The sequence below is a fragment of the Verruconis gallopava genome, assembly GCF_000836295.1.
Source record: "Verruconis gallopava strain CBS 43764 unplaced genomic scaffold supercont1.3, whole genome shotgun sequence".
Classification (NCBI taxonomy): domain Eukaryota; kingdom Fungi; phylum Ascomycota; class Dothideomycetes; order Venturiales; family Sympoventuriaceae; genus Verruconis; species Verruconis gallopava.
In genome coordinates, this window is record NW_015622139.1 from 509312 (window position 1) to 532399 (window position 23088).

Here is a 23088-nt window from a genome sequence, read left to right on the forward strand (position 1 = left end):
GGTGGTTTGTTTCTGCTTTGGCGGAGCGCCCGTTGTAAGCTTGGAGTGGTTCTCCATCAACAAGGAATATTTTTTTTTCGACTGTCTTTGACTTATCTTGATCATGTCTCCGACAAGACACTCGTCCCATGTTACTATAGCAATCGTTGGCACAGGATTGATCGGGCCACGGCATGCTGACGCTGTTAAGGCGGAGCCCGGAGCTGAATTGTTCTGCTTCGTTGATCCGAACCCTGCTGTGGAGACGATCGCCAAACAGCATGGGGTACAATGGTTTGCGTCAATATCTGAGATGCTGCGAGAAAAGGGTAAGCCAGACGGGGCCATAGTCTGTACTCCAAATGCAAGCCATGTCGCTGTATCAAAAGAACTGCTCAGCGCTGGAGTTCATGTTCTCTGCGAAAAGCCGCTCGCGACCGACGTTAGAGAAGGGGCAGATTTGGTAAGGCAATTCTCCCTTCCTAGTTATATATGCATGCGAAGATACTTGGCGAAAGAGTTATGTTGACGTACTCTGTCTTTTCAAAAGATTGAATTTGCTAGTCGTCAAGGATTGAAGCTGCTGTGCGGACATCACAGACGGTTCAATCGGTACGTGTCTGCGGCGAAGAAACTCCTTGACAAACAAGCCTTAGGAAAGCTGGTAGCTATATCTGGGCTTTGGACGTTGCATAAACCTCTTGAATATTTTGAAGCGCCAACGGAGTGGCGTAAGGGGGCCAAAGGGGGCCCAATCCTGATCAATCTAATTCACGAGGTTGACATTCTTCAATTCCTAGTCCAGTCTCAGATCACTCGGGTTCACGCGGAGCGAACCATATCCCAAAGAGGATTTGAAGCAGAGGAGGGTGCGGCAATCCTGTTTCGGTTTCAGAACGGAGTGGTTGGCACCTTCGTGCTGTCCGATGCTGTGCCATCGCCTCACAATTTTGAGAGCGGCACAGGGGAGAACCCCATGATTCCCAAGGCTGGCATGGACACATATCGTTTCATGGGATCTGAAGGAACCTTAAGTTTCCCTGATATGCGGCTGTCGACATATGTTGGCGCGAAGCAGAAGAGCTGGACGGAGCAACTCTCGTTCTCCCACATTCCAGTGCCTGAGACTCGGGTGCCGTTCGAGCTGCAGGTTGAGAACTTCGTTGCTGTCATCCAGGGCAATGCGGAAGCGGTATGCACGGGACAGGATGGCTTGAGAGCCGTAGCTGTGTGTGAAGCCGTCAAAAAGTCATTGGAGAGCGGCTTGCCTGTTGACCTGTAACCTTATTTGAGCTCTGCAACGTGTATAGGGAACGAATAGATACAGAAACTCCACTCCAACAGAACGACCTTGCATCGCTTCCCCTCACAACAGCCTCTCCATTGCATACGGGCCACACTTGCGTGCTTGCCTCAAATCATTGGTTAAAATCGATGACTTTCACCTTCACTAGATTATTCAAAACTCATATAGTTTGCATGACTTCAACTTCAAGTGTCGATTGACTTAAGAACAATCTTGATTGCATTCCATGAGTTTTGGTACTACCATCTTCCTTATTTCCAGGAAATACGCGCGGAACAGAGTACCGAAGGATGCCAAGGCAGCAGCCAAAAAGATGGAAGAAAGGCTGAACAAGATCGACATTTCATGCTCATGATTGAATTACATTTGCTCTTTCTGAACAAATGAATTGACGAGTTAAGCTAGTACCTGGTATTCATACACACTCGCAAATTCCCTGTGAGAGATCTTTCTAGACTTGAGCAACAACCTTCTCCACATGTGCAGCCTTGAGGTGCTCCTTTGCGATCTCCAAACCGGCTCCTTCAGCATCATGTCTGAATGATTCCTCCTCACGGATGAGTTCCTCCATGACAATCTTGTGAGCCTTACGAACTGGGTGAACTTGGAACAAGCGATCCATCGCCTCAAGAGGCACACCCTTCGTCTCAGGGACAAGGAAATAGACGAAAGGAACGGAGAGGATCATCAAGGAGGCGAAGAAGAAATATACACCGTAGGACATTGTGAGGAACATTTGAGGGGTGAAGCGCGAGATGATGAAGTTCCTGATCATTAAAAGTTAGCAGGCGATTGATGGTCTGTAAAGGCGAAACTGGACCTACCAGAACCAGTTTGATGCCGATGCACTTGCTTGACCAAGTGCACGGGTCGACGTAGGAAACATTTCAGAGTTGAGCACCCAAGGGGTTCCATTCCAGGACGGAGTGTAGAAAGCCGTCCACAAGTAGAAGAAGAAGATGGCAGAGACACCGGCACCGGTCAGAGAAGCGTTAGGATTTGAGGAACTGTCGGTGCCAGCAATCTTGATGTAAGCTCCGACGTACCACATGCAAAGGGAGCCGCCAATACTGCCAATCATCAAAAGTTTGCGACGACCGAGACGGTCGATGAGAACCAAAAGCCAGACAATGGTGAGGGCCGTCTTGACCACGCCGAACAGGCCCGTGGTGAAGAAGCCGTTGTTGGTTCCCTTGATGCCCAGCGACTTGAAAACGGTCGGGGAGTAATAGTTGATGGCGTTGATGCCGGAGCCATTTTGCCACATGAAAAGAAGGCAGCCTAGAATGAGTCTCCACTGCAGACTTCTGCTGCGCTTTACCGCAAGGAAGGGCTTCCAGAAACCGGTTCCAATCGCCTTGCTCTGCTCCTCAATGGCCGCATCGATGAACGAAACTTCCTCGACAATGTAGATGTGATCAGCAGGCAACTGACGAATCCAGCACAGATTTTTGATCGCCTTTTCACGCTTGTTCTGGGTAAGAAGCCAGCGCGGGGACTCTCTTAACCAAGTCGTTCCAATGAGCAGCAGGCCTCCAGGAATAAGTTGAACCTAGGTTTGCGTCAGTGTCTGTTCATCGGTGCATCGGCACGGCATGCGAGTTCACTTACAGCAAACGGGATTAGCCACTGGGAATGAGATGGGGCAAGAGTCTCTGAGATGCCATAATTGATCCAGAAGCCCACAAGACCGCCAATTTGCCATCCCAACTCGTACACGCCTACCAATCGTCCACGCACAGCGGGAGGGCTCAACTCTGAGATGTAAATGGGCACGACCATGCTGGCTCCGCCGACACCGATTCCAGCGAGAACACGTCCAGCGTAGATCAAACCCAAGCCGCGGTGTGCGTTTGCACCAAGCATCATGCCGGCACCCAAGCAGAAGACGACGGAGTAGATGTAGAGTGAGATCTTACGTCCGCAGAAGTGGTTGGACGCGAAGGCGAAGAAGGCGCCGAAAAAAGCGCCGGCCTGGTAGACGGAGACGATGTTTGCCTTGACGGTCGCGAGGTGCGAAGAAGACATCTTGTTCCATCCAAACTCATCCACGAAAGAGGGCAGTGCCAGCGTCGTTCCGATGAAAGCAGAGTCGTATCCAATCATACAAGAGGCGAACGAGGCCACAGCAGCGCAGGCATAGACGCGCCAGTTGTACACCTCCTTTGGTGTCGGTCTATCCTCGACCAAGGCAAGAAGACCCATGATGGATGATGGAACGCTGATCTCTGGGGGCCCGAAAGAAGAACTAAGATGGGATTGATGCGGAGGCAGGCGAACAGAGCGGGAGACTGGGGGTGCTATATACTTGATCTGCCCCGGATTTCCACGACGACTCAAGACAAATGACACTCCACGGGGTAAACTTGTTGTTGCGAAATCATCCTAGCGAGAACTTGCCCCATGCGCCTGGGGCAGAAGAATTTTCCAAGCATGGTTTTGCGTTTTTGCTCTGGCGCCGTTGGAAGATCTAGATCGGCGTGCTCCCCGGCTCGGACGTAAGACCGACCAATGCCAGCATTGGCAACGCCATCTTGGGTTTACGAACCAATTGACACTGATTGGGGACCGGTTGAGTGGACGTTTGTGGATCTACCCAGGCCTGGGTAAGAAGCAACATCCGTTGCGGGGCGCATGAGGTCCGTGTGTGGAGAGGTGTCGGCTGATCACGTCGGATAAGGGTTTTCCCCTTCGGCTAGAAGCATTTATCCTCGAAGCACTAAGAACGTCGGCATTTTGAAGCGTATTAACTGTCGACGAATATGACTTACGCCTCGACGAGCAGATGCCGGGGAGGCTCTACACGAAACAGTTTGAAGTAGAAAGGTTGAGAGCAGGCATCCACTGTGGTGTGCGGTCCTTGATCACAACACCGTCCAAACCATCGCCCAGAGCTCGGGGCTGTCACTTGCAGATTTCTATAAGACTACTCCACATATCGAAAGGAAGCCCAGATCTGAGCTAGTAGATTGATACCATGGTGACACCGTCAACTTCAGAAGGCGCTAAACCGCGAGGCAAGGGGGTCTTGTTTGGCTACCCAATCGCGCACTCGATGTCGCCGCTGATGCACAACACCGTGTTCAGCAATCTGAACATACCTTGGGACTTTGATTTTCTAGAGAGCACGGACATCGCAGAGTTTCTGCGCGTCCTGAAGAGCCCAGAATGCTACGGTCAGTTTGCGCAAACATTCGGGCCTTTTGCTAGCTGTTCACTAATGTCTGGCCAGGCTGTGCGGTGACGATGCCTCACAAGGTGGCGATACTGCCCTATCTTGACGATTTGACGCCAGAGGGTCGAGATTGCGGAGCTGTCAACACCGTCCTGATTCAGAAGAACCCGGATGGCAGCCGCAAGTACGTTGGCCACAACACCGACGTCGTCGGCATCCGGGAGTCGTTCTACCAAAACGTCAAGGAGCCCGAGAAGGTGTTCCACAACAAGCCGGGAATGGTTGTTGGAGGCGGTGGCGCCGCCCGCTCTGCCGTCTACAGCCTGCGGCGTATGATGCAGTGCAAGCCAGTCTACCTCGTAAACAGGGACAAGGGCGAGGTGGACGCGGTGATCGCCGAGTGCAAGTCAAAAGGCTACGGCCAGAATCTCATCCACGTCGAGACGGTCGAGGAGGCCGAGAGGCTGGCGACGCCCGGAGCCATCGTCGCCTGCGTGCCGGACTTCCCGCCCAAGACGGAGAACGAGAAGCAGGCGAGGGCCGTCCTGGAGACGTTCTTGAACAGGGCCGAGAAGGGAGCCATGCTGGAAATGTGCTACCACCCCAGCCCGTGGACGGAGATTGGGGGCATCGCTGAGAAAGCTGGGTGGCAGGTCATTCTGGGCACGGAGGCAATGATCTATCAGGGTCTCGAGCAGGACAAGTTGTGGACGGGCAAGACGCTCGACGAGTTGCCCAAGGAAAAAGTCAAACGCGTGATTGCGGCGAAGCTTGGACAGCCGCATCTATAACGGCCGTGAAAAGAAAAGAATGTACGATACATGAGAATTGCAGGTTTGCGGGCTAGTTTTACTTTTAGACACGAAAATTCTTGCCAAAGCGGCATGAAATGAGGAGAGAACCAAAAAAAAAGGAGTCAGTGGCAGAGGAAAGCTTGTACATAGCAAAACCGCCAGAAATCTTGATATCCTCTATCTATGGAACTTGAACAATGTCTTTGATGAACACACAAAACGGGGGGGGGGGGGGTGGAAAGCGAGTGGGACAGAACTTTGCTCGCTATACGCCGGGTCTAGAATAGTCAAGTCTACGCACTCTCTTCCACACCTCGCGCACGACGCGCTCTTGGCTCTCTCGCGCCGTCTCGCCGCTGTCCGACTGACCAGCAGGTCGGATGCCCAGGTAGAGTCGACCACCGAGATTAACGTTCTCGATGGCTGCAGTCTCCGCATCCTCCGGTGGGTCTCCTCTGGTGACAAGACCACCGGCTTCCTCCAGAATGCAGATCCCCGCAGCCACGTCCCTGGTGGAAGAAGAAAAAAAAGACATTAGCCGGGATGAACGTTCAGCCACGCCATCTGCGTGTGCGCCTGTGTACTGTGTGGACGGGGTGGGATCGAGACTTACCACTCCCAGCAGCCGCCCTCCCACCATATGTCAAAACTTCCCATTGCGGTGAATGCGAGGTCCATCGTCGCGCTACCCAGCATGCGCACTCCATGCACCATCCCTCCTTTGCCGCCTCGCCCTCCCAGTTCGGCGGCCATGTTCATGAACGATTCGTTCTTCCGATACATGTTTCCGTCCGGGACATCCCTCCTGTCCTTTCCCCACTCGCAGGACAATATACAGCCCTTTGGCGCGTCCTGGGGCAGCGGGGGGATCGGGCTCCGCACCAGCGGCAGTTGCTGGGTCTCGTTGAGCCAGGCGCCGCCGCCGGTGCGGGCGGAAAAGAGCATGTTCAGAAACGGGGCGTTGATCACGCCGACGACGGGCTTGCCGTTGACCAGAAACGCGATGGACACGCAGTACATGGGAAAGAGGTGGACGTAGTTGACGGTGCCGTCGAGAGGATCGACGCACCACGTCGGCTTGTCCGTGATCAGGTACCGCTTTGACTCTCCCTTGGAATAAGATTCTTCACCCACAAACCTGGCAACCAGCGTCAGCGCTCACCCTCTGCGAAGGGACCGTCCGCAACGGCAGCGGCGCGTGGAGGAACAGGCTCTCTGAAAGGACTGACTCATGCGAGGGATAAGTTTCGTTGATTCTCCGCTTGACAAAGGCTTCCACATCTAGAGACGTTTTTCTCTCAGCAAACCGCTGAGAAAAGGGCCATGGCTCCTGGCGCGGCGTCGCACTCACCCTCGTCAGTCTCGGTCACGATGTCAACGGCGTTCGCCTTCTCCACGCTTTTCGACCTCGTTTTGCCTGCCATCCGCGCCTGGGCGGCCGTCTGCAGCAGTGTCCCAGCATCCTTTCCAAGTTGCACGGCGAATGCGTATATGCTCTTTAGCTCTTCGTCCGTGACAGAAACCATGGTTGCAGCGGACGCTTGAGAACCTCTGTATTGAGGATCTGAGGGTTATCACGGTCAATCTTATTTTTTTTCTCGGTTTGATCTATGTCTAATCATGTGGGACTGAGTCTTCTCGCCCCCTTTCCCTCTTGGGGACGACAAACAAGGTGAGAAATGCCGTCCCAAAGCGGAGCTAGCCGAAAACGGAGCTCTCTACCCAGTTCGTCGCCAACAGAGAGCGCGAAGGTGGAAGTATTTTTAGCCGACCGACGTTAAAACATATGCCCACGCTGTGCCCGCATAGCATGTTATTTACAACACGGCGAGACTCGGGGGCTCAGTTAGAGGAGAAGCACAATACCGACGAGGCGCGTCCACCGAAGAATTGAGCGGTAGAGCGTCTGCAAGAGGACAGAAAGAACGGAAACAGAAGTAGAGGAACAAGAGCCAGACGTCCTCGATTTGTTTTGAACTCTTTTGCCCAAGACCGAAAGAGAGGGTTGGGTTTTTTATGTTCATTGAAAAAAAATCAGAAATAACTTGAAGAGACGCGCTCGACGACGGCGAAACCAATGGCCAAGTCCATTCTCCTGATCAACGGGCCCAATCTGAACCTGCTAGGTGAGGTGACCACCACCCCACCCCCACCACCTCCCCTCCCTCTGCCCCTCTTGACGCGACAGCTTCGTCGCGCGATGTGAACAGAAAGAAAGAGAACAAAGGAAAAAAAAACAAAAGGTCTGCATCCGGCTCACGACCGTCTCTGACACAGGCACGCGGGAGCCGGCGATCTACGGCTCGACGACGCTGGCCGACGTCGTGTCAGCGGCGGAGGCGCAGTGCGCGGCGGCGGGCGTCGCGTTCGCGCACTTCCAGTCCAACTGGGAGGGCGGCATCGTGGACCGGATCCACGAGGCGCGCGGCGACGGCGTGGACGCCGTCGTGATCAACCCGGGCGCGCTGACGCACACGAGCGTCGCCGTGCGTGACGCGCTCGCCGGCGTCGACATCCCCTTCGTCGAGGTCCACATCACCAACGTGCACAGGCGCGAGCCCTTCCGGCACCACAGCTACCTCAGCGACAAGGCCGAGGCCGTCATCTGCGGCCTGGGCGTCTACGGCTACAAGGCCGCGATTGAGTTCTGCATCGAGCATCTGAAGGTGAAGGGGAAGGCGTCGCTGTGATGGGGCAGAAAGAAAAAGAAAAGGAAAAAACGGGTAAAAGGTAGATCGACAATTGAGAATCGGCACAACTGTCTTCGTCGGGTGTAAGCTGCTTTTAATTTTTCTCTTCTTCTTTTCTTGTTCAACTTTTTTTTCTTTGGAAAAAAAAAGTGAGTACATAGTTAGTATCTTGGCTCATATTTTTGTCCTTTTGCATGCGCCCGTTTCATTCGGCCGTCTATCGGTTCTAAATCGTACCTCGTCGTGACCTCGTTCGCCCATCACGCCGGCTGCTATCACCAATACTAGTATTACGACTGTTGCTGCTGCTGCTTCTTCTGCTGCTCCTGGAGAGCCGCGTTCTTGTCGTGCTCGTCAATATCCCTGTAAAGAAGAAAGCAAAAAAAAGGACCAAGGTCAGCTTCAGCACGATTTTTTTTGGCAGTTGAGACGGCAGGGGACGGGAGTGGAAGGGAGCTTGTGCTGGTTCTACGTACGTAGCTTCCCACGGATAGTTGATCCAGACGTCGCCGACCGTCTGCGCGGCCAGGTATCGCCCGCTGCTCATCATCTCGTCCGGCAGCTTTCCCTTCTTGACCTTGTCCTTGTTGTGCAGGACGAAGATGCTGAAGGTCGTCTTTTCGCCCTCGCGGCCCTCGCGCGCGGCCTGCTCCTTGACGTCCTTTTCCAGCTCGCGGACGGCGTATTCCAACGTCGTCCTCGTGTCGTCGACCTCGTCCACGATCAGGATGTTCTTGCCGATCAGGTTGCCCATGTGCAGGCTCGTCAGATCGAGCCACTGAGTGCGGGTGACCTTGGTGCCCGGCACCTCGACGGGGTCGGTGCCGAGAGACTCGTACAGGGAGAGACCGATGGCTTGGATCGAAATGTTGGGCGACCCGGGCTTCTTGAGAAACGACCTGCACGTCCGTCGACGGGGGTAAGTCACTTTGTCCTTCGCGTGCTCAGTGGGAAGGTAGCAACACGCACCTCAAGATACGCGCCGGCACGTATCCGCCGCCACCGATGGCGACCATAAGGTGCGGCTTGAATTCATTGAGGATCTTATCGGCGGCCTCCTGGCACAGCTTGTGCACCTGTTTTACATTGGGCCAACGTCAGCGCTCGCTCCCGACGGCGCATTTCATTTTCGTTTTTGTTTGCTTCCGGTCTTTCGTTCTTCTCCCTCCTTTTCTCCTCTCTCTTCTTTTTTTCATAACCTCTGTGTGCGCTCGGGCACCCGGTGCGTCCAAACGACACAAAAAGTGCGACCCAAGCATCGCAGATACTTCCACAAGCATTTGTGAAGGAATGGTTTCGCTCTACGACCGCTTTTTGTGCTTCGCAGCAAGATGCGTCTGGCGGCGTTCCGAGTGCTAGGGTACGACTGCATTGCTCACCTGATTGTACGTCACGTAGATCTTTTCGACCATTTTTCTTTTCTTTTCCCCTCGTTGCTCCTCTACGGAGTGTTTTAGATCGAGTGCGGGGGCTGTGATTTTGACGCCGCGGGATTCGACAGGAATGATACGGCAAAAAATGCGTTCACGTTGATCGGTTTGGGGGCAACCGGTGAAATTCGAGAAGGAACGAGGCTTTCGTAGCTAACGATTCGCTCTCCAGTTGCCCAAGAGAAGAGAAGAAGAGAGAAAAAAAATTGTGAGGCCACCAAAAAAAAAGTGTTACTAGTAGGTTGATTGAGACCCTGTACCAAGGTCCCGTTGTGGCATAGTTCGCCTTTGCGGAGCAGTCCGACAGCAGCGTGATCTTCGTGCTGGCATCGACGTTGGACAAGGCTGGATAGCCTTACAGGTCGCAGCGCGACCGCAGCGGTTGCGCGACAGCGCATACGTGATCTGATGTTTCTCTGCGACGTGTGCGGCACAGATGGTGAGCGCGGCGAGCTGTCTATGCTGGACGGACGAAGCATGGTCTTTTGCGGTCCCGCTCTCGCCCTCGCACATGCTGGAGGAGAAGAGCTCATTTCGCTGGGCCAAAGACGCGTTTGGTGAAAGGATCGATCCGCAGCATGGGAACGGCGAGCACGTGTCACGCGGCTCATGCAGCCAGCGTGTCAATTCAATGCCGTTTGATTCAGCGATGGCGACCGCTTGATACGGGTTTGGCGCCTGATGCACACGCCAGTTCGTCTGACGATCCCGTGCGGCTTCAGATGGATCGAGTTTGCGTATTATCGGTACGTCGTGGCGGCGGCGGCGATCCTCGGGAACGCGCACGCTGATACGCGGCCCGTCCAGTTTTACGAGTCCTCATCTGGTCGCAAATGAGACGCATACGAGCATGCTCGTGTACAAGTCAATGCACAGGAAGGCAATTTACAGCAGTGAAGGCGCTGAGGTCAGAAACAGAGGCGAGAACAGTAAGCGAGCTATGCGGCGGGCTAGGTATGCCCCGTGCTTAGTGAGCCACACTAGAATGAGGGATTGCGGGAACCACAAGGTAGCGGCAGCACCACGTAGTAGTAACAGTGAAGCGGAGCACAAGAAGAAAAGTGAGGGGCACAACACGAGAGGGCCGTGGCTCGCTACGCCGGGTTCAAGCATTGTACGGAAGGATTATCTCTGATCGCTAAAAACCACGAATAGATGTTCAGCAAGGGGGATTTCGTTTTCCTTGCGTCGGTACAATGTCAATGCAGACACATATCGGTTGTCGACCAGCCGAGCGGACCCAGCATCTGAATACCCGTCGTGGAATGCTGAAGGGCGGCGGATCAAGGGAAGGGAAGAGGAAAGGCAAAACAGAAAAAGGAAGAGAAAAAAAAAAGGTCCAGACCAGCAAGAACCGGACCGTACCCGAAAGCCAAAGCAGGCCAGATCTGAATAGGGTACAAACGAAGAGAGGTGCGGAAAAAAAAATCCCCCCCTAACAACAATACAGGTCTGATATGCGAGTCAGAGCATACGCAGATTTGGGCGCGACGGAAGCGGCATTGACGATTCATTTTCCCCTCCCTCCTTCTCTCATTGGGAGCCGTTACCGAGAAACGAGGACAACATGGGAGGAAGAAACAAAAGAGGAAAAGAAAAAGAAAAGCGAAGGAAGGAAATTAGCCCCGTGACGAGGGAGAGGGAAAGGGAGGTGGGCGGAGGAGCTGATTGGGGGTCAACGACGAGTGCATGAAAAAGAGGAAAAAGAAACGGGACAGGGAGATCCAGCGGCCGCCAAAGCAGTAAATCACTTGCATGGACGAAACTACAAAGGCCAAGGATGCGGTGCAGCAGGACGGGCAGCATGCGGGTGATGATGGGGCCCGTCGAATCATTGCACGGCGGCGGATTGCGCAAGGAGCAAATTTGCGTGCCCGTTTCACGATCACGTCGTGGTAGTAAGTTAGAGTTAAGGTGCAGCAGCAACTTAGTCATGCTGCGTAGGATCCGTCGGCATCATCATGGCCACAAGGACTCGTTTTCGTTCCTCGTCGCCGATCCGGAGGGCTGACATCTGGCAGAGGGGAGGGGGCGCCGGGCTGGCCACACGACGAACGCACCGCCCATTGGACGCGCTCGCTTGTCGCGATTCTGGGCCGGCAGGCGGACGTTCGAAAACAGACGCCCAGCGGACGGACGGGCGACACAGGGCTGCAAGCCGTGGGAGGGCTCATGTCCACTGCGGAATCATGCACGGGCATGTCCGGCAGAGAGGGAACGGACGCCCTGGATGAAGACTGCTCGACCGAAGGCGAAGACGCGACGGATGGAGCACATCGAGGCGTGCGAGCTGGTCTGCAAGGGCGCTCGAGAGCACACAGCTGGGAAGCAGTCGAGGAGCATGCGGCCGCGTACGTCTGAGGGCAGGAAGCCTTCTGTAACGCAGCGTCGTTTGCACATCACGGACGGCGCCGCAAGTGTGGCATGAGCTTTCCCTACTCCAGCTGCACTGTAACAAGCAGGGCGGAGTGGCACGACAGGTTACGGTTGCGGTGGGCCACGTTTAGCCTGCTTCAGCCTCCGCTTCCGGCTCTGTTCTGCCGCGTTCGAGAACAGACCAGCAAAGCTTCTAGAGCCCACGGAACGACGGCCGGAATGTGGCAGGTGGGAAGAAAGAAAAAAGTACGCCATCGGCCGCGTGCGCGGTCATGGTCGGTTGTGGTCGTAGGCCTCGTCGTAATCTGTGGCGGGCTCCGGCAGCAGGAAGACGTCCCTACACCAAGCATCCAGACACGCCCCCTCGTCGTCCGGGGTCCAGATCTTGGTGCCCATCGAGATTTGGACGGGAGAGAAGAGATGTGCGTTATCATCATCGGTTGTGTGGACGTTTCGCTTCGTGCGTCTTCCTCGTCTAGCGCATCCGCAGCCAAGACCCAGCACGGCTACCTCCGCCACCACCACTACCACCACAGAAAACAAAGGCTCACACACACACACTCAACAAGACAAGGCCATCGTTGACAGTGTAGTCATCATCATCATCATCATCATCATCAGCATCAGCAGCAGCAGCAGTAGAATCGTCGTCGTCGTCGTCGTCGTCATCGTCATCGTCGTCTTGTTCTGCGTTGCCGTCGCCTGCTGCCGCCGCTCCGTCCTCGTCTTTCTCCCGTCTTTGGCGTGCTCCTTGTCGTGCCGATTTTCGCATCCCCAGACGCCCACGACGCTGGGCGTTCCTGCAGCACGCGGTGGATCTTTTTGTTTTTGTACGTAGTCCCGTCCCGAATTGATTACCATCACCGCTGGGAGCCACGCCTGGGAAACACGAGCTACTGCACGGCCTGGGAAGCGTCGGCCGGGGGGGTGCATGTGGTAAGGTTGCGCGCAAGCCACACGCGATCTTCACGGCGGTGCGCTTGGTTCTTTGCAGCTGTATCTCCTAGGTGGTGGTGGTGGTGCTGATGGAAGAGGTGGTGGACGAGGTGGTGGACGAGAATGAGGACGAGGAAGAGGAGGTGCTGGACCTCTGGTGCTGTAGCTACCGCCAGCACCTACGATTCGTCCTTTTTCCAACCTCTCGCGCTTCTTCGTCTTCTTCTTCGTCCTCTTCCTCTTCTTGTGTGCTTCTGCTTCTGCTTCTGCTTCTGCTGCTAATCTCGTGCCACTGGAGCAGTGCCCATTAGCACGCCGTAGCGGGCTGCTGGACCCTTCTGCCGCCCAACCCAAACCCCATCCCCATCCTCATCCCCCATCTTCCTTCTCCGTCCTCGACTCGGTCGCATCAACCATAACCCTCTTTCAAATCTCCCTCGGCTCGCAAAGGCAATCCTCCCCCAACTTCGCTACATCCTTCTCCCACTTCCTCCCCCTTCGATTCCTGGCCGCCGGCGCTCCGTCACATTGCCTCTCCGGCTCCAGCTCAGATCGCTGTAGCCCCCCCTCCCCCCGACACCCCATTCCACCCTGGAACGCGGTGCACTCAACCCCTCGACCGTCGACAGATCACGGGCACGCCAATGCTCGAATTGTCCATCGCTTCGCCGCCGACATAATTACACGCTTTCCTGCTGTTCTTCCTCCTTCCCACCCCCCCCAAAAAACCCCTGCGCTGGTTTAGCCGCGGTCTTCTCGAACCAACAACGTGCCTCACGTCGGCGAAACAGCTGCGCAATCGGAACCTCGCAGCGTCCTTCGTGCCCTGCCAGGTACCTGACGAAACTTGACCCGACGAACCGCAGACCCGAGAGAGGTAGGGTAGCCCTTCCTTACCAAACAAGCGCAATCTCTCCGAGCTCAGGCACTTTGTTCCTGCTGGTTCGTTGCCGTAGCCGGAGAATTTCAGCGTGCCCGTCGATTGGCACCTCCGTCTCGAGCGACCCAGGCGCGCATTGCACACCTCAATTATGATAGCATCCATCCTATAGCCCATCCTGCACCTCCTCCTTCACTTCTCCGCCACTGCTCGTGCGCCGAGTACACCCCCTCCACAGCGCCGTCTCTCGTCTTCGCGAGCTCGTGAGATGTGATCTTGGGACAGAGCGCGAATCGCATCGACGGCATTGTGTGGAGTGGCCGACGAGTTCATTTCATTTTGTTCTCTCCTCGGCTGTCGCTTGGCCGTTGTCTCTGAAGCAAGAGCGCTCTCTGGGCATACGACCGTCATACACGCTCACGTTCCTTTTTTACACACCGTAGAATCCAACAAAGTACACCCCGACATTGAAGACGGCGCTGCTGCGCTGGCAAGGACAATCTCCCCCACACATGGCTGCAACTACAGAATCAGTGCAACGGAGCCCGTTCACAGATCCTTTCGCATCCACCGGTCCTCGCAAATCCATTCCTATCCTCCCCTCCTCGTCCTCCACCAATTCCCCTTTGCCGGCCGCGAGCGACCCCATGGACATCACACCTTCGAGCACGACGAGCACGACGAGCACTACAACAATGGGACCACCGCAGATGAGCAGCCCGACCACGGACCGGCCTCCCAACGCGAGCGCGACAAACGGCGAGTATGAGCCGACGTCGAACGGGACGAGCGCACCCGCTGTGGGCGCGGCGGCAGCCACGCAGCAGCCAAAGGTGGTTCAGACGGCATTCATCCACAAGTTGTACAAGTACGTGCAGATCGTGGGCGCGACACAAACGGTGCTTGCCGGCACGACGCTAACATGTTGGTCCAGTATGTTGGAAGATCCGAGCATTCAGCATTTGATATCGTGGTCCAGCACGAACGACAGCTTCGTAATGTCTCCTTCGACCGAGTTTTCAAGAGTTTTATCGTGAGTCCAAGCAAAAGCGAACCCATCGTGTCAAGGCTTCCGACCTTACGCATGGCGCAGATCATACTTCAAGCACACCAACATTTCTTCCTTCGTCCGCCAGTTGAACATGTACGGCTTTCACAAAGGTACGCATCACGGGTTTTCCGAGCTCTGTACGTGCGTGTGCGTAAATCATGTACTCAACGGCTTGCAGTGAGCGACGTATTTCACACCGGACAGCCCGATTCGCCCTTGTGGGAATTCAAGCACGGCAACGGTAACTTCAAGCGTGGGGATCTGGTCGGCCTACGAGAGATAAAACGCCGCGCTTCACGACATGCATTGATCCATCGCGACTCATTCTCGGCTGCTCCCAAGCCTCCGGTACCTCCTCCGCAAGGAACGATCCTCGAGGCCTCAGGCGCGCCCGATCCCATCGAGGCACGACTGGCGATGCTCGAGCATCATTATTTCGACCTGCACGCACGGTTGGCACGGGCAGAAGACACCGCGGCTTTTCTCAACACAAAGTGCACCTTTTTGGCCGAAGGCCTGCTGCGGTGTCATCAGGTACGGGTTGCCGATCGTCTGACGGGTGAGACGAAATTGCTGATTACGCGACAGTGGAATCAAGATCTCGCTACGTACTTGATGGCGATTGTGCCTAACCCGGACGACCAGATTCACAAGGATGGTACGAGCTATATTTATGCAGCATAAAATTATGATGTGCTAACAAGCGTCAGTGGCAATGATGCAGCGAGAGATCGCCAGACAGACGGACATGCTCCGATCCTTTGACGAGCCACAGGAGCCTCTTAGCGCAGGCCGTGCTTCTTATTTGGCCACCGCACAAGACAACGGCGCGCCCCTGTCTCCCCGTCAGGTGCCTGTCAACGACCAGCGGCGGCCTTCCCAACCCTCGCTTCTCCCGGAAGCTCGGACGCCCTTCCGGACGCCGCACGCGCCACACCTTTCAATTTCACCAAGGAGATACGGGTCCATTGGGAGCGGCAGCAACACGTACTCGCCATCCTCGGCCCGAGCGCCGTCGCATCTCGCGCCTCCACCCCCGCCGCCTCCGCCGCCGCCGATGCAACACCCTCTGGCCACCGTGACGTCTCCGCCTACCAACCTCCCTCGCCGCCACACCTCGGCCGACATCCGACTCCACGGCTGGCAGCCAGGCCAGTCTGCCCTAGACCAAACGCCATCCGCTTCGGGACAAAATAGCTCGCAGTGGCCCAGCTCGCCGCACCGGACTCCCCTCGGCGGCGACCAGGAGCTCCGCAACGCCTTGGCTCAGTACGAGCTGCCTCGGGGCCCGTCCTCGACACAGACTTCGCGACAGCCGTCTCCGCCGCAGCCACCTCACGTTGCCGAGTCCGGAGGTGCCCAAACCGACGCCGGATGGCAGCTACCGGGCGCACGCTTCTCATTCAAGGGTGTCGCAGACAGCGGTCCGCCAACTAGGAGATCGAGCCTCGCGAGCAACGTGCACTCGTTGCTGAACCCCATCGCTGCCGGCGACGAGGAGGAAGTCGACCCAGTCAGCAGCAAGCGGAAGAGGGTTCAATAGATCCCCTTGCCTCTTTACCAATCCTAATGTCTGTTCATGTTTAAAGCTAGTGTGTATTTGTACGTACGTATTGGGCGGTTCTTTCTGGGCAGGTTGGCGTCCTTTGGATACGTCCGGATTTTTCTTTTCCCCCTCGCCTTCCATCTTTCCCCCCTTTCTCCCTCTAGGCACCATTTCGGCCTTTATTTTTGTCCCAGGCCATGTTGGCATCTGGGTCATCTTTAATTTTTGGGAGTGGGGGTATAGTGGTGGGACTGGACACATGCGAACCTGACGTCTGGTTTTTTTTTTAAAAAAAAAATCCCACGTTATTCTATTATTTTCGCGCTCTCTTATGCGAGATGTCGCTCACGAAACACCCGCCTTGATGACTGGGGATCGCATGTGTTACTGAGGGGTTTTTTTTAATGAGAAACAGGACACAAAAACGTTTATATATATACATATGTATACACGGAGGGCTACCATCACGTGAAAAGGACTGCCGATGGTTTTGTTTTTTTTTTTATTTACATCTGTGCCGGCATCTTTTGGGGGTATTTTTTTGAGGGGGGGAGGAGGGCACGAAGGGGCAAGACATTGGAGGTGGGATGTCATGAGGAGGAATACGAAGCATTTGTCTTCGTTCTTGTTCTCTTTCTTCTTTTTTTTTCCTCTTTTTATATTCTTCCAACATACATACAGGCTCGAAGCAAAGACTTCTTTGAAAAGCTGTGAAAATCATGAGGGCGGGCATGGCATTTGTCTTCCATCTGCGGTCAACTTGGTTTTTGGGGCTACAAGAGCATTCAGAAACGATGTTTATCCATTCCATGGGCTTGCGTCCCTTTGTTCGCTCCCCTTTTTTTCTTATTCTTATCCTTGTTCTTTTTCTTCTTGTATTTTCTTTTTCTACGTCCATTACCTTTTTGCTTCCTAGTCATTGGGGGCCCCTTTTCCTGCGTCCAGGACCCGGTCGTCATCATCAATTAGCTCCACCCGTCGCCGTCGAAGAGGGGGGGGGGGGGGGGTGCTAGGGGTGTTCAACGAGCAACAAGACCAGTCACGCCCGTAATGCAACGCCCCTCTTCAAGCGCGCGCCAACATCCAGCGCAGCCTCTTCCCTCTTCCACCTTCGTCCCGCGCGCCCTCGCCGCCGTCTCGAACAGGTTGCGGCCCGTTGCGTTTCGAGACGGCCAGGATCGCCCCTGGAGGAACACATGGGTGCGCGAACAGCCGCCGTCGTCGGAGCCGCCGGAACCGCTCCACGCGCCCGCGCCGCGCACACGCACACGCAGCGTGGAAATGAGCGCGGACGCGCGGAACGCACGTGCGGTGGGTTTTGGGGGGGGGAGGGGGCCGGGGCGGCGGTCACGGCGGTAGCGGCGTGGCCTTTGCGCGAACCTAGTTCCGGTTCGGGAGGGGACGTGTACGTGACTTTTGAGCTTTTGGGAGATACGAAATGTTGGAACAGAGAAACTGGAAAGGGAAAGAGAGAGAGAGAGAGAAAGGGGGGGGGGGGGGTGTTGGCGAGTTGTATAAGGGTAGGGTGTGCGAGACTGTGTCCAGAGCAGAGGTTGATGCTAAGAAGGAACTCCTACACTGAGATTATTTGACATTTGAGAGACGTTTGCGTGTAAATTGAGTTCACCAATGTTAAGGACGCGGAGCGCGGAGATTGGGTTGCTAGATGGCTCTTCTTGGGCTGACAACGAGAATGCGCATGAGGCATGTTTTGTCCAGAGATACCGATGCATTGCTGAGCATGGAGACTGCCAATTTCGGACGCTGTCATTGTTGCCGTTGTTGCTTGCGATCCACGAGGGAAAAGCTGTCGTGCATTGGAGAGAGGTTGATTTGCGAAGAGGGACGATGTCGGAGATGCCGACGAACACATGCCGATGACGTATTCTTGATCAGGACGGCTACCCGAGCGTGGCCGTTTGGCACGGTGCACGACAATGAAGGTCCGCACTTCTTCGAGATAACACGCATACCCAGCCAGCATCGGCAGGCCCATGAAGGTAGGAGCCTACGATGAGGACGGTGCTGCTCCTCGGCCGCCTCTGCGTGCGTCCGCAATGCGTCAGCATCCCGCGCGTGGTTCCGTCGACACGGCATCGCATCGTCACCTCGACGCGTCCGCGCACAGGGCGGTTTCGTGTGCCTCAACCTCCGCCCGGCGTACGGCGGCTTTTGTTCGCCGGGGCGACGCTGGGCCCGGCCGCGTTTGTGTCGCTGAGCGAGAGAGGTGACAATGGCGACGGGAAGACGGGCGAGCAGCAGATGCTCGAGGCGTCGCGCAAGGAGCTTGACGAACATGTGCCCAAGCGACTGGAGAACTCGAAGCGGATCAGAAGAGGAATCTACTTCTTCGTGGACGACTGGATCGTCGAGCCCATCGCCACCGGACTCCGCTTCCTGCACCTCATCATCATCTTCGTGCCCGTCATCGTGACGATCCCAGCCATCTGGATCGGAAAGAGACAGAAGGACAGGTCAGACGAGAGAAGCGGCACGCTATGGTGGTATGGCTATCTCGTGTGGTCCATGGAGAGAGCCGGTGCCGCCTTCATCAAGGTTCGTCTGGGCCAGCATGCCTTCCGAACAAAATACTAACATACCGTAGCTAGGACAATGGGCAGCATCAAGAACGGACATTTTTCCCACCGAACTGTGTGCCATCATGTCCTCCTTGCACTCGAACGCCCCTGCGCATCCTCTTTCGCATACCAAGAAGACGATCGAGGCCGCTTTCGACGGGCGCAAGTTCGAGGACATCTTCGACGAGTTCGACGAGAAACCGCTCGGTGTCGGCGCGATAGCGCAGGTGTACAAAGCCAGGCTCAAGCCGGATCTGGCGGTGCCGGGAGACGTCGACATCCAGGAGCCGGAATCCTACACGCGAAAGATTCGGAAAAATGTAGACGCGACGTTGAAGAGCAGCCCTGCCAGAGTGCCGTCGTCTTACGTAGCGGTCAAAGTCCTGCATCCGAGGATCGAAAAGATAGTCGGCCGTGACCTAAAGATCATGGGCTTCTTCGCCGCCCTCATCAACATCATACCCACCATGGAATGGCTGTCTTTCCCGGACGAAGTCAAGCAGTTTGGTGAGATGATGAGGCTGCAACTCGACCTTCGCATCGAAGCGGCAAACCTGACGATTTTCCGCAAGCACTTTGCTCATCGCACAACGGCGTGGTTCCCCTACCCGTACACGGACTACACTACTCGGCAGGTGCTTGTCGAAGAATTCGCCACCGGAATCCCGCTCGAAGATTTTCTCGCAAACGGGGGTGGTGTCTTTCAAAAAGAGATAGCAAACGAAGGCCTGGATGCGTTCTTGCACATGGTCCTCATCGACAACTTCATCCACGCCGACCTGCATCCAGGCAACATCATGGTCCGATTCTACAAACCCCAGCAGGTCGAAGTCCCCAGCTGGACCTCGCGCTCCAAGAAATCCCCCAAGGAGGCCATCGCAAATTCCGTCGACGTGACCGAGGAAGTGCTCAAGCGTCTGCGGCCGCTTCGCAACCAGAAGGAGGCGTGGGAAGCCCAACTCAACCAGCTCGACAGGGAGGGCTACAGACCCCAGCTGATCTTCATCGACACGGGTTTGGTCACTGAACTGAACGCGGTCAACAGGAAGAACTTCCTGGATCTGTTCAAGGCCGTCGCCGAATTCGACGGCTACAAGGCGGGGCATCTGATGGTCGAACGATGTCGGCAGCCCGAAGCTGTCCTGGACGCCGAAGTCTTCGCGTTGCGCATGCAGCATCTCGTTCTAGGCGTGAAGTCGCGGACGTTCGCGCTGGGCAACATCAAGATCGGCGACATCCTCAACCAGGTCATGAGCATGGTCCGGAAGCATCACGTTCGTCTGGAGGGCGACTTCGTCAACGTCGTGCTTTCCATCCTGCTGCTCGAAGGCATCGGTCGGAGTCTGAATCCAGACTTGGACCTGTTCGCTGGCGCGTTGCCGATTCTTAGACAGCTGGGCGCGAAGGGCTCCACGGTAGACATGATCAAGAGCGGCGACTTCAGCATGCTAAAGATCTGGGCGGGGCTGGAAGCGAGAAGCTTCTTGCAGGCGAGCGTGGAGAGCGTGGAGAATTGTGTCAAGTACGATCTATTGTCACCTAATGTGTAGAAAAGGTCGTGTACGGTCATGGCCAAAAGTTATAAACACGCGCAAGGGGCTCGCAATGCAGAAACATCGACAGCAGAGAAACACAATTTTTTTTTTTCCTTTTAAGCTCACGTCCAGGTTCGCTGCGCCATTCCTCTTAATGTCCTAAAGTTGGTAGAGGTTGACGTCTTGACCGCTACGGTCTGCCTCCTCTCGGAGTTTGGCGTTCGCCCGTCTCAGATCCCACTTCATGAACAGACACGTCGACACGCTGAGCGCGGAGAAGCCCATCATCAACAGCATTGCCAGAATGTATCGATCCGCGTCTTGGGGGCGAAAGAAGTACGGCGACCAGATGTTGCCGAATTGAGAAATAATGTTCACGATAGCCGTGGCACACGCACGTTTCGCGGCCGTTTCGTTCAGCGTCGCTGATGCCCATGTATACACGATTGCGTTGGAGCCAAAGCAACCGCCGATGTAGAGGAACGAGGCGAAGTACCGCGCGGGTACGTTCAGGGTAGCGACGGTGACGATGTAGCCGGCAATGGCACCGCAGAGTGGAATAGAGATGTGCCAGCCGCGCTCTTTATTGCGATCCGAGCTGAAGGCCACAGCGAAAGAGATAAGCGCGCCGATGAGGTACAGTGGAGCAGTACAAACTAGAGTGATGGTTCTTGAGCCCAGGCCGAAACCTTTGACGATGGTAGGGTAGAAATTGACGAAGCCGTACGCTGAATGGTTGCTGCAGAGCATAAGGGACTTTTTGTTCGTCAGCGAAGCGGCGGACTATATCCTGCATGACGCGACTCACGAAGACCCATGTGCGATAGTCTTTGATAGCTAGCCACAGGCCGTGTCTTACTGACTGCTTGTCTACCGGGGCCGTGACCCTGTCCCGCGCAATTCGGTCGATGGCAAGCTTCTTCTCCTCTTCGCTAAACAGCCATTGGCCTGCGCCACTGCGAGACTCCGGGAAGTCAACGCAGATCCACATGGCGACGAAGGCACACGCAAATGACGCGGCGGACTCAATGATGAACAGCCATCGCCATCCCTCGAGTCCGTGAACACCGTCGAGGCCAGCGAAGACTCCGGCAGCGATGAGACCAGAGAATGCCGTGGCAAGAACGAGACCCGAGTATAAAATTGCAGTGCGAAGGGCGAGTTCCTTTCGCGTGTACCAAGCACTGAGCATGTAGAAGGCACCCGGCCAGAATGGCGCCTCGACGACACCAAGGAAAAATCGCACGGCGACCAACCCGGAGTAATTGTTTGTGCCAGCCGTGGCTGCTGACACGCAAGACCACAGCATAGCACAGGCTGGAATGTAAATCGAGGGGCGAACCTTTGTCAAAATCATGTTAGACGGAAGTTGCATGAGCACATAGCCAACGTTGAGGATCGAGACTGCAACGTTGAACTGGTTGCCCTTGAGGCCAAGATCCTTGTCGAGGTTGCCGAGTTTAGCCTGCCTGCACATCTCTGTTGGTTCAAATAGTTCCACGGCCGTAGGTGAGACTTACGCGATGTTGTTGCGGTCAAGATAGTTGAAAAAGTAAAGAATCCACACAATTGGCATCAAGGTCTTCACTCGAGTCAGGGCAATTGACAAGCACGGATTTGATAATATCGTACCGCGTCCAGCTTACGGACGAGCTTTCTCTCCAAACTTCTTTGCAACTCATCGTCGAGTGTACTTGCGGATTCAACCTTGACGCTCTCGGACAGCTCGATCCTCTCTTTCTCAACCATCGAGTCGCCGATAGCCATCGCTGCGAGGCTTTTACGGGGCCAGGGAGTCTTTCAAAAGGTGGTGTTGACAGCAGAGGAACAAACTCAGGACCTAAGAAAATCCTCGTCGTCGTTTCTGAGCGCAGTGATGGCTGTTGCGACGGCGCCTGCATGACCATATATACCCACAGCTTTGTGGTGCGCTGGAGATGGACGCCATCGTTGTTGCTGGCTGGTATGATCAGGAGCCTCCCGGTTTGTGGAGATTCTTACATCTGGGGAACCGGAGTCTTCCTGCGGGGACACAGGAATCCTCCGCAAGCTAAATTATCGGACCGACACGTGCCTGCACTTGGTCTGCTCCTCTCTTTGGATCCCCGGATTTCCACCACACCCCCAAAACTGGGAAAAAGATTGGGCCAGCTTGACGTGCGCAATCTCGACGCAAGAGCGTCATTCTCTCCAACCGTTCGCATTCAACATGAAAATGCAATCTCGATCTTCCAGAATCCAAGCTCCGACCAGCCGAGCTGACAGGATGGTCAAACGGGAGTGAATCTGCGCTTTGAGATGTCGAGGTCGGCTGCACAAACAAAAGACACTCGAGACATTGTTTGAAAACACGATCAAATGAGCACAGTGACCGCTGTGGAAGGACTACTTTGTATTTGAACCTGTCGACTCTCTTCACTTTACGATACTCCATCCCTTGTATTTGAGATTCTCGGTGTGCTTTCCTGTGGGTTTTGATAGCGCTGTATTCTAGGACAAATTTTGATCGATTTGAGTTTGCAGCCGTTCCACCTTGAGGTGAGTAGCTCTTACGAGGATAAAGTATCGAGGTTTATATAGATGTGTTACACACGTGATAGTTTGTGACCGCAATGCTACTGCGTGTTCTGCTCATATTCATCCTATCCTCCAATGTACGGTTCTGCGCTATTCAGTTTCGTACTTTGCTGAAAAATTACCTCAGCATTAGAATGGATGCTCGTTACGCTGGTGCTGCTGATAAAGAATACTATATCAGCGGGTAAGATGGTCTAACACTTGAGTCAATCCGAGCTGCTGATCGAAAAAGAT

General features: G+C 55.1%; 10 protein-coding genes across 10 annotated transcripts; 5 read left to right on the top strand and 5 right to left on the bottom strand.

Annotated features, from left to right (window-relative positions):
* The first annotated feature begins 48 nt into the window (after positions 1–48).
* PV09_01112 (uncharacterized protein) lies at positions 49–1424 on the top strand. The gene is made up of 2 exons (XM_016353955.1): positions 49–442; positions 530–1424. Exons 1-2 carry the CDS (start codon positions 104–106, stop codon positions 1259–1261), a joined length of 1071 nt encoding a protein of 356 aa, XP_016218050.1. The 5' UTR covers positions 49–103; the 3' UTR covers positions 1262–1424.
* A 146-nt stretch (positions 1425–1570) lies between these two features.
* Positions 1571–3719, bottom strand: PV09_01113 (uncharacterized protein). The gene is made up of 3 exons (XM_016353956.1): positions 2897–3719; positions 2110–2837; positions 1571–2052 (listed from the first exon to the last, which is right to left on the bottom strand). The coding sequence occupies exons 1-3, from the start codon at positions 3488–3490 to the stop codon at positions 1737–1739; spliced, it is 1638 nt and encodes a 545-aa protein (XP_016218051.1). The 5' UTR covers positions 3491–3719; the 3' UTR covers positions 1571–1736.
* Positions 3720–4045: 326 nt separating this feature from the next.
* PV09_01114 (shikimate 5-dehydrogenase) lies at positions 4046–5467 on the top strand. The gene is made up of 2 exons (XM_016353957.1): positions 4046–4461; positions 4518–5467. The coding sequence occupies exons 1-2, from the start codon at positions 4263–4265 to the stop codon at positions 5249–5251; spliced, it is 933 nt and encodes a 310-aa protein (XP_016218052.1). The 5' UTR covers positions 4046–4262; the 3' UTR covers positions 5252–5467.
* A 13-nt stretch (positions 5468–5480) lies between these two features.
* PV09_01115 (uncharacterized protein) lies at positions 5481–6958 on the bottom strand. The gene is made up of 4 exons (XM_016353958.1): positions 6606–6958; positions 6484–6535; positions 5868–6392; positions 5481–5763 (listed from the first exon to the last, which is right to left on the bottom strand). The coding sequence occupies exons 1-4, from the start codon at positions 6778–6780 to the stop codon at positions 5520–5522; spliced, it is 996 nt and encodes a 331-aa protein (XP_016218053.1). The 5' UTR covers positions 6781–6958; the 3' UTR covers positions 5481–5519.
* Positions 6959–7030: 72 nt separating this feature from the next.
* PV09_01116 (catabolic 3-dehydroquinase) lies at positions 7031–8119 on the top strand. The gene is made up of 2 exons (XM_016353959.1): positions 7031–7380; positions 7532–8119. The coding sequence occupies exons 1-2, from the start codon at positions 7332–7334 to the stop codon at positions 7942–7944; spliced, it is 462 nt and encodes a 153-aa protein (XP_016218054.1). The 5' UTR covers positions 7031–7331; the 3' UTR covers positions 7945–8119.
* Positions 7891–9588, bottom strand: PV09_01117 (uncharacterized protein). The gene is made up of 4 exons (XM_016353960.1): positions 9324–9588; positions 8914–9020; positions 8421–8843; positions 7891–8307 (listed from the first exon to the last, which is right to left on the bottom strand). Exons 1-4 carry the CDS (start codon positions 9354–9356, stop codon positions 8235–8237), a joined length of 636 nt encoding a protein of 211 aa, XP_016218055.1. The 5' UTR covers positions 9357–9588; the 3' UTR covers positions 7891–8234.
* Positions 9589–12297: 2709 nt separating this feature from the next.
* Positions 12298–12522, bottom strand: PV09_01118 (uncharacterized protein; the record flags this gene model as incomplete). Its single annotated transcript, XM_016353961.1, has 1 exon — positions 12298–12522. The coding sequence occupies one exon, from the start codon at positions 12520–12522 to the stop codon at positions 12298–12300; it is 225 nt and encodes a 74-aa protein (XP_016218056.1).
* A 502-nt stretch (positions 12523–13024) lies between these two features.
* PV09_01119 (uncharacterized protein) lies at positions 13025–16714 on the top strand. Its single transcript, XM_016353962.1, has 6 exons — positions 13025–14434; positions 14501–14599; positions 14660–14727; positions 14796–15151; positions 15206–15275; positions 15328–16714. Exons 1-6 carry the CDS (start codon positions 14079–14081, stop codon positions 16158–16160), a joined length of 1782 nt encoding a protein of 593 aa, XP_016218057.1. The 5' UTR covers positions 13025–14078; the 3' UTR covers positions 16161–16714.
* Positions 16715–18095: 1381 nt separating this feature from the next.
* On the top strand, positions 18096–22909 carry PV09_01120 (uncharacterized protein). Its single transcript, XM_016353963.1, has 2 exons — positions 18096–18719; positions 18769–22909. The coding sequence occupies exons 1-2, from the start codon at positions 18177–18179 to the stop codon at positions 20290–20292; spliced, it is 2067 nt and encodes a 688-aa protein (XP_016218058.1). The 5' UTR covers positions 18096–18176; the 3' UTR covers positions 20293–22909.
* On the bottom strand, positions 20437–22044 carry PV09_01121 (uncharacterized protein; the record flags this gene model as incomplete). Its single annotated transcript, XM_016353964.1, has 4 exons — positions 20437–21033; positions 21086–21746; positions 21798–21859; positions 21910–22044. The coding sequence occupies 4 exons, from the start codon at positions 22042–22044 to the stop codon at positions 20437–20439; spliced, it is 1455 nt and encodes a 484-aa protein (XP_016218059.1).
* Positions 22910–23088: the final 179 nt, after the last annotated feature.

What these genes read in the sequence shown, in the direction of transcription:
- PV09_01112 (XM_016353955.1), top strand. Translation starts at nt 104, where the DNA reads ATGTCTCCGACAAGACACTCGTCCCATGTTACTATAGCAATCGTTGGC. An exon ending in TTAGAGAAGGGGCAGATTTG is followed by an intron (nt 443 to 529) that starts GTAAGGCAATTC and finishes TCTTTTCAAAAG; the next exon opens with ATTGAATTTGCTAGTCGTCA.
- PV09_01113 (XM_016353956.1), bottom strand. Translation starts at nt 3,490, where the DNA reads ATGGGTCTTCTTGCCTTGGTCGAGGATAGACCGACACCAAAGGAGGTG. An exon ending in AGTGGCTAATCCCGTTTGCT is followed by an intron (nt 2,838 to 2,896) that starts GTAAGTGAACTC and finishes ACGCAAACCTAG; the next exon opens with GTTCAACTTATTCCTGGAGG. An exon ending in TCGGCATCAAACTGGTTCTG is followed by an intron (nt 2,053 to 2,109) that starts GTAGGTCCAGTT and finishes TTTAATGATCAG; the next exon opens with GAACTTCATCATCTCGCGCT.
- PV09_01114 (XM_016353957.1), top strand. Translation starts at nt 4,263, where the DNA reads ATGGTGACACCGTCAACTTCAGAAGGCGCTAAACCGCGAGGCAAGGGG. An exon ending in GAAGAGCCCAGAATGCTACG is followed by an intron (nt 4,462 to 4,517) that starts GTCAGTTTGCGC and finishes ATGTCTGGCCAG; the next exon opens with GCTGTGCGGTGACGATGCCT.
- PV09_01115 (XM_016353958.1), bottom strand. Translation starts at nt 6,780, where the DNA reads ATGGTTTCTGTCACGGACGAAGAGCTAAAGAGCATATACGCATTCGCC. An exon ending in GAAACTTATCCCTCGCATGA is followed by an intron (nt 6,393 to 6,483) that starts GTCAGTCCTTTC and finishes GCTGGTTGCCAG; the next exon opens with GTTTGTGGGTGAAGAATCTT. An exon ending in GAGGGCGGCTGCTGGGAGTG is followed by an intron (nt 5,764 to 5,867) that starts GTAAGTCTCGAT and finishes TTCTTCCACCAG; the next exon opens with GGACGTGGCTGCGGGGATCT.
- PV09_01116 (XM_016353959.1), top strand. Translation starts at nt 7,332, where the DNA reads ATGGCCAAGTCCATTCTCCTGATCAACGGGCCCAATCTGAACCTGCTA. An exon ending in GCCCAATCTGAACCTGCTAG is followed by an intron (nt 7,381 to 7,531) that starts GTGAGGTGACCA and finishes TCTCTGACACAG; the next exon opens with GCACGCGGGAGCCGGCGATC.
- PV09_01117 (XM_016353960.1), bottom strand. Translation starts at nt 9,356, where the DNA reads ATGGTCGAAAAGATCTACGTGACGTACAATCAG. An exon ending in TCTACGTGACGTACAATCAG is followed by an intron (nt 9,021 to 9,323) that starts GTGAGCAATGCA and finishes AATGTAAAACAG; the next exon opens with GTGCACAAGCTGTGCCAGGA. An exon ending in GTGCCGGCGCGTATCTTGAG is followed by an intron (nt 8,844 to 8,913) that starts GTGCGTGTTGCT and finishes ACGGACGTGCAG; the next exon opens with GTCGTTTCTCAAGAAGCCCG.
- PV09_01119 (XM_016353962.1), top strand. Translation starts at nt 14,079, where the DNA reads ATGGCTGCAACTACAGAATCAGTGCAACGGAGCCCGTTCACAGATCCT. An exon ending in GCCTGCTGCGGTGTCATCAG is followed by an intron (nt 15,152 to 15,205) that starts GTACGGGTTGCC and finishes ATTACGCGACAG; the next exon opens with TGGAATCAAGATCTCGCTAC. An exon ending in CGACCAGATTCACAAGGATG is followed by an intron (nt 15,276 to 15,327) that starts GTACGAGCTATA and finishes AACAAGCGTCAG; the next exon opens with TGGCAATGATGCAGCGAGAG.
- PV09_01120 (XM_016353963.1), top strand. Translation starts at nt 18,177, where the DNA reads ATGAGGACGGTGCTGCTCCTCGGCCGCCTCTGCGTGCGTCCGCAATGC. An exon ending in CCGGTGCCGCCTTCATCAAG is followed by an intron (nt 18,720 to 18,768) that starts GTTCGTCTGGGC and finishes AACATACCGTAG; the next exon opens with CTAGGACAATGGGCAGCATC.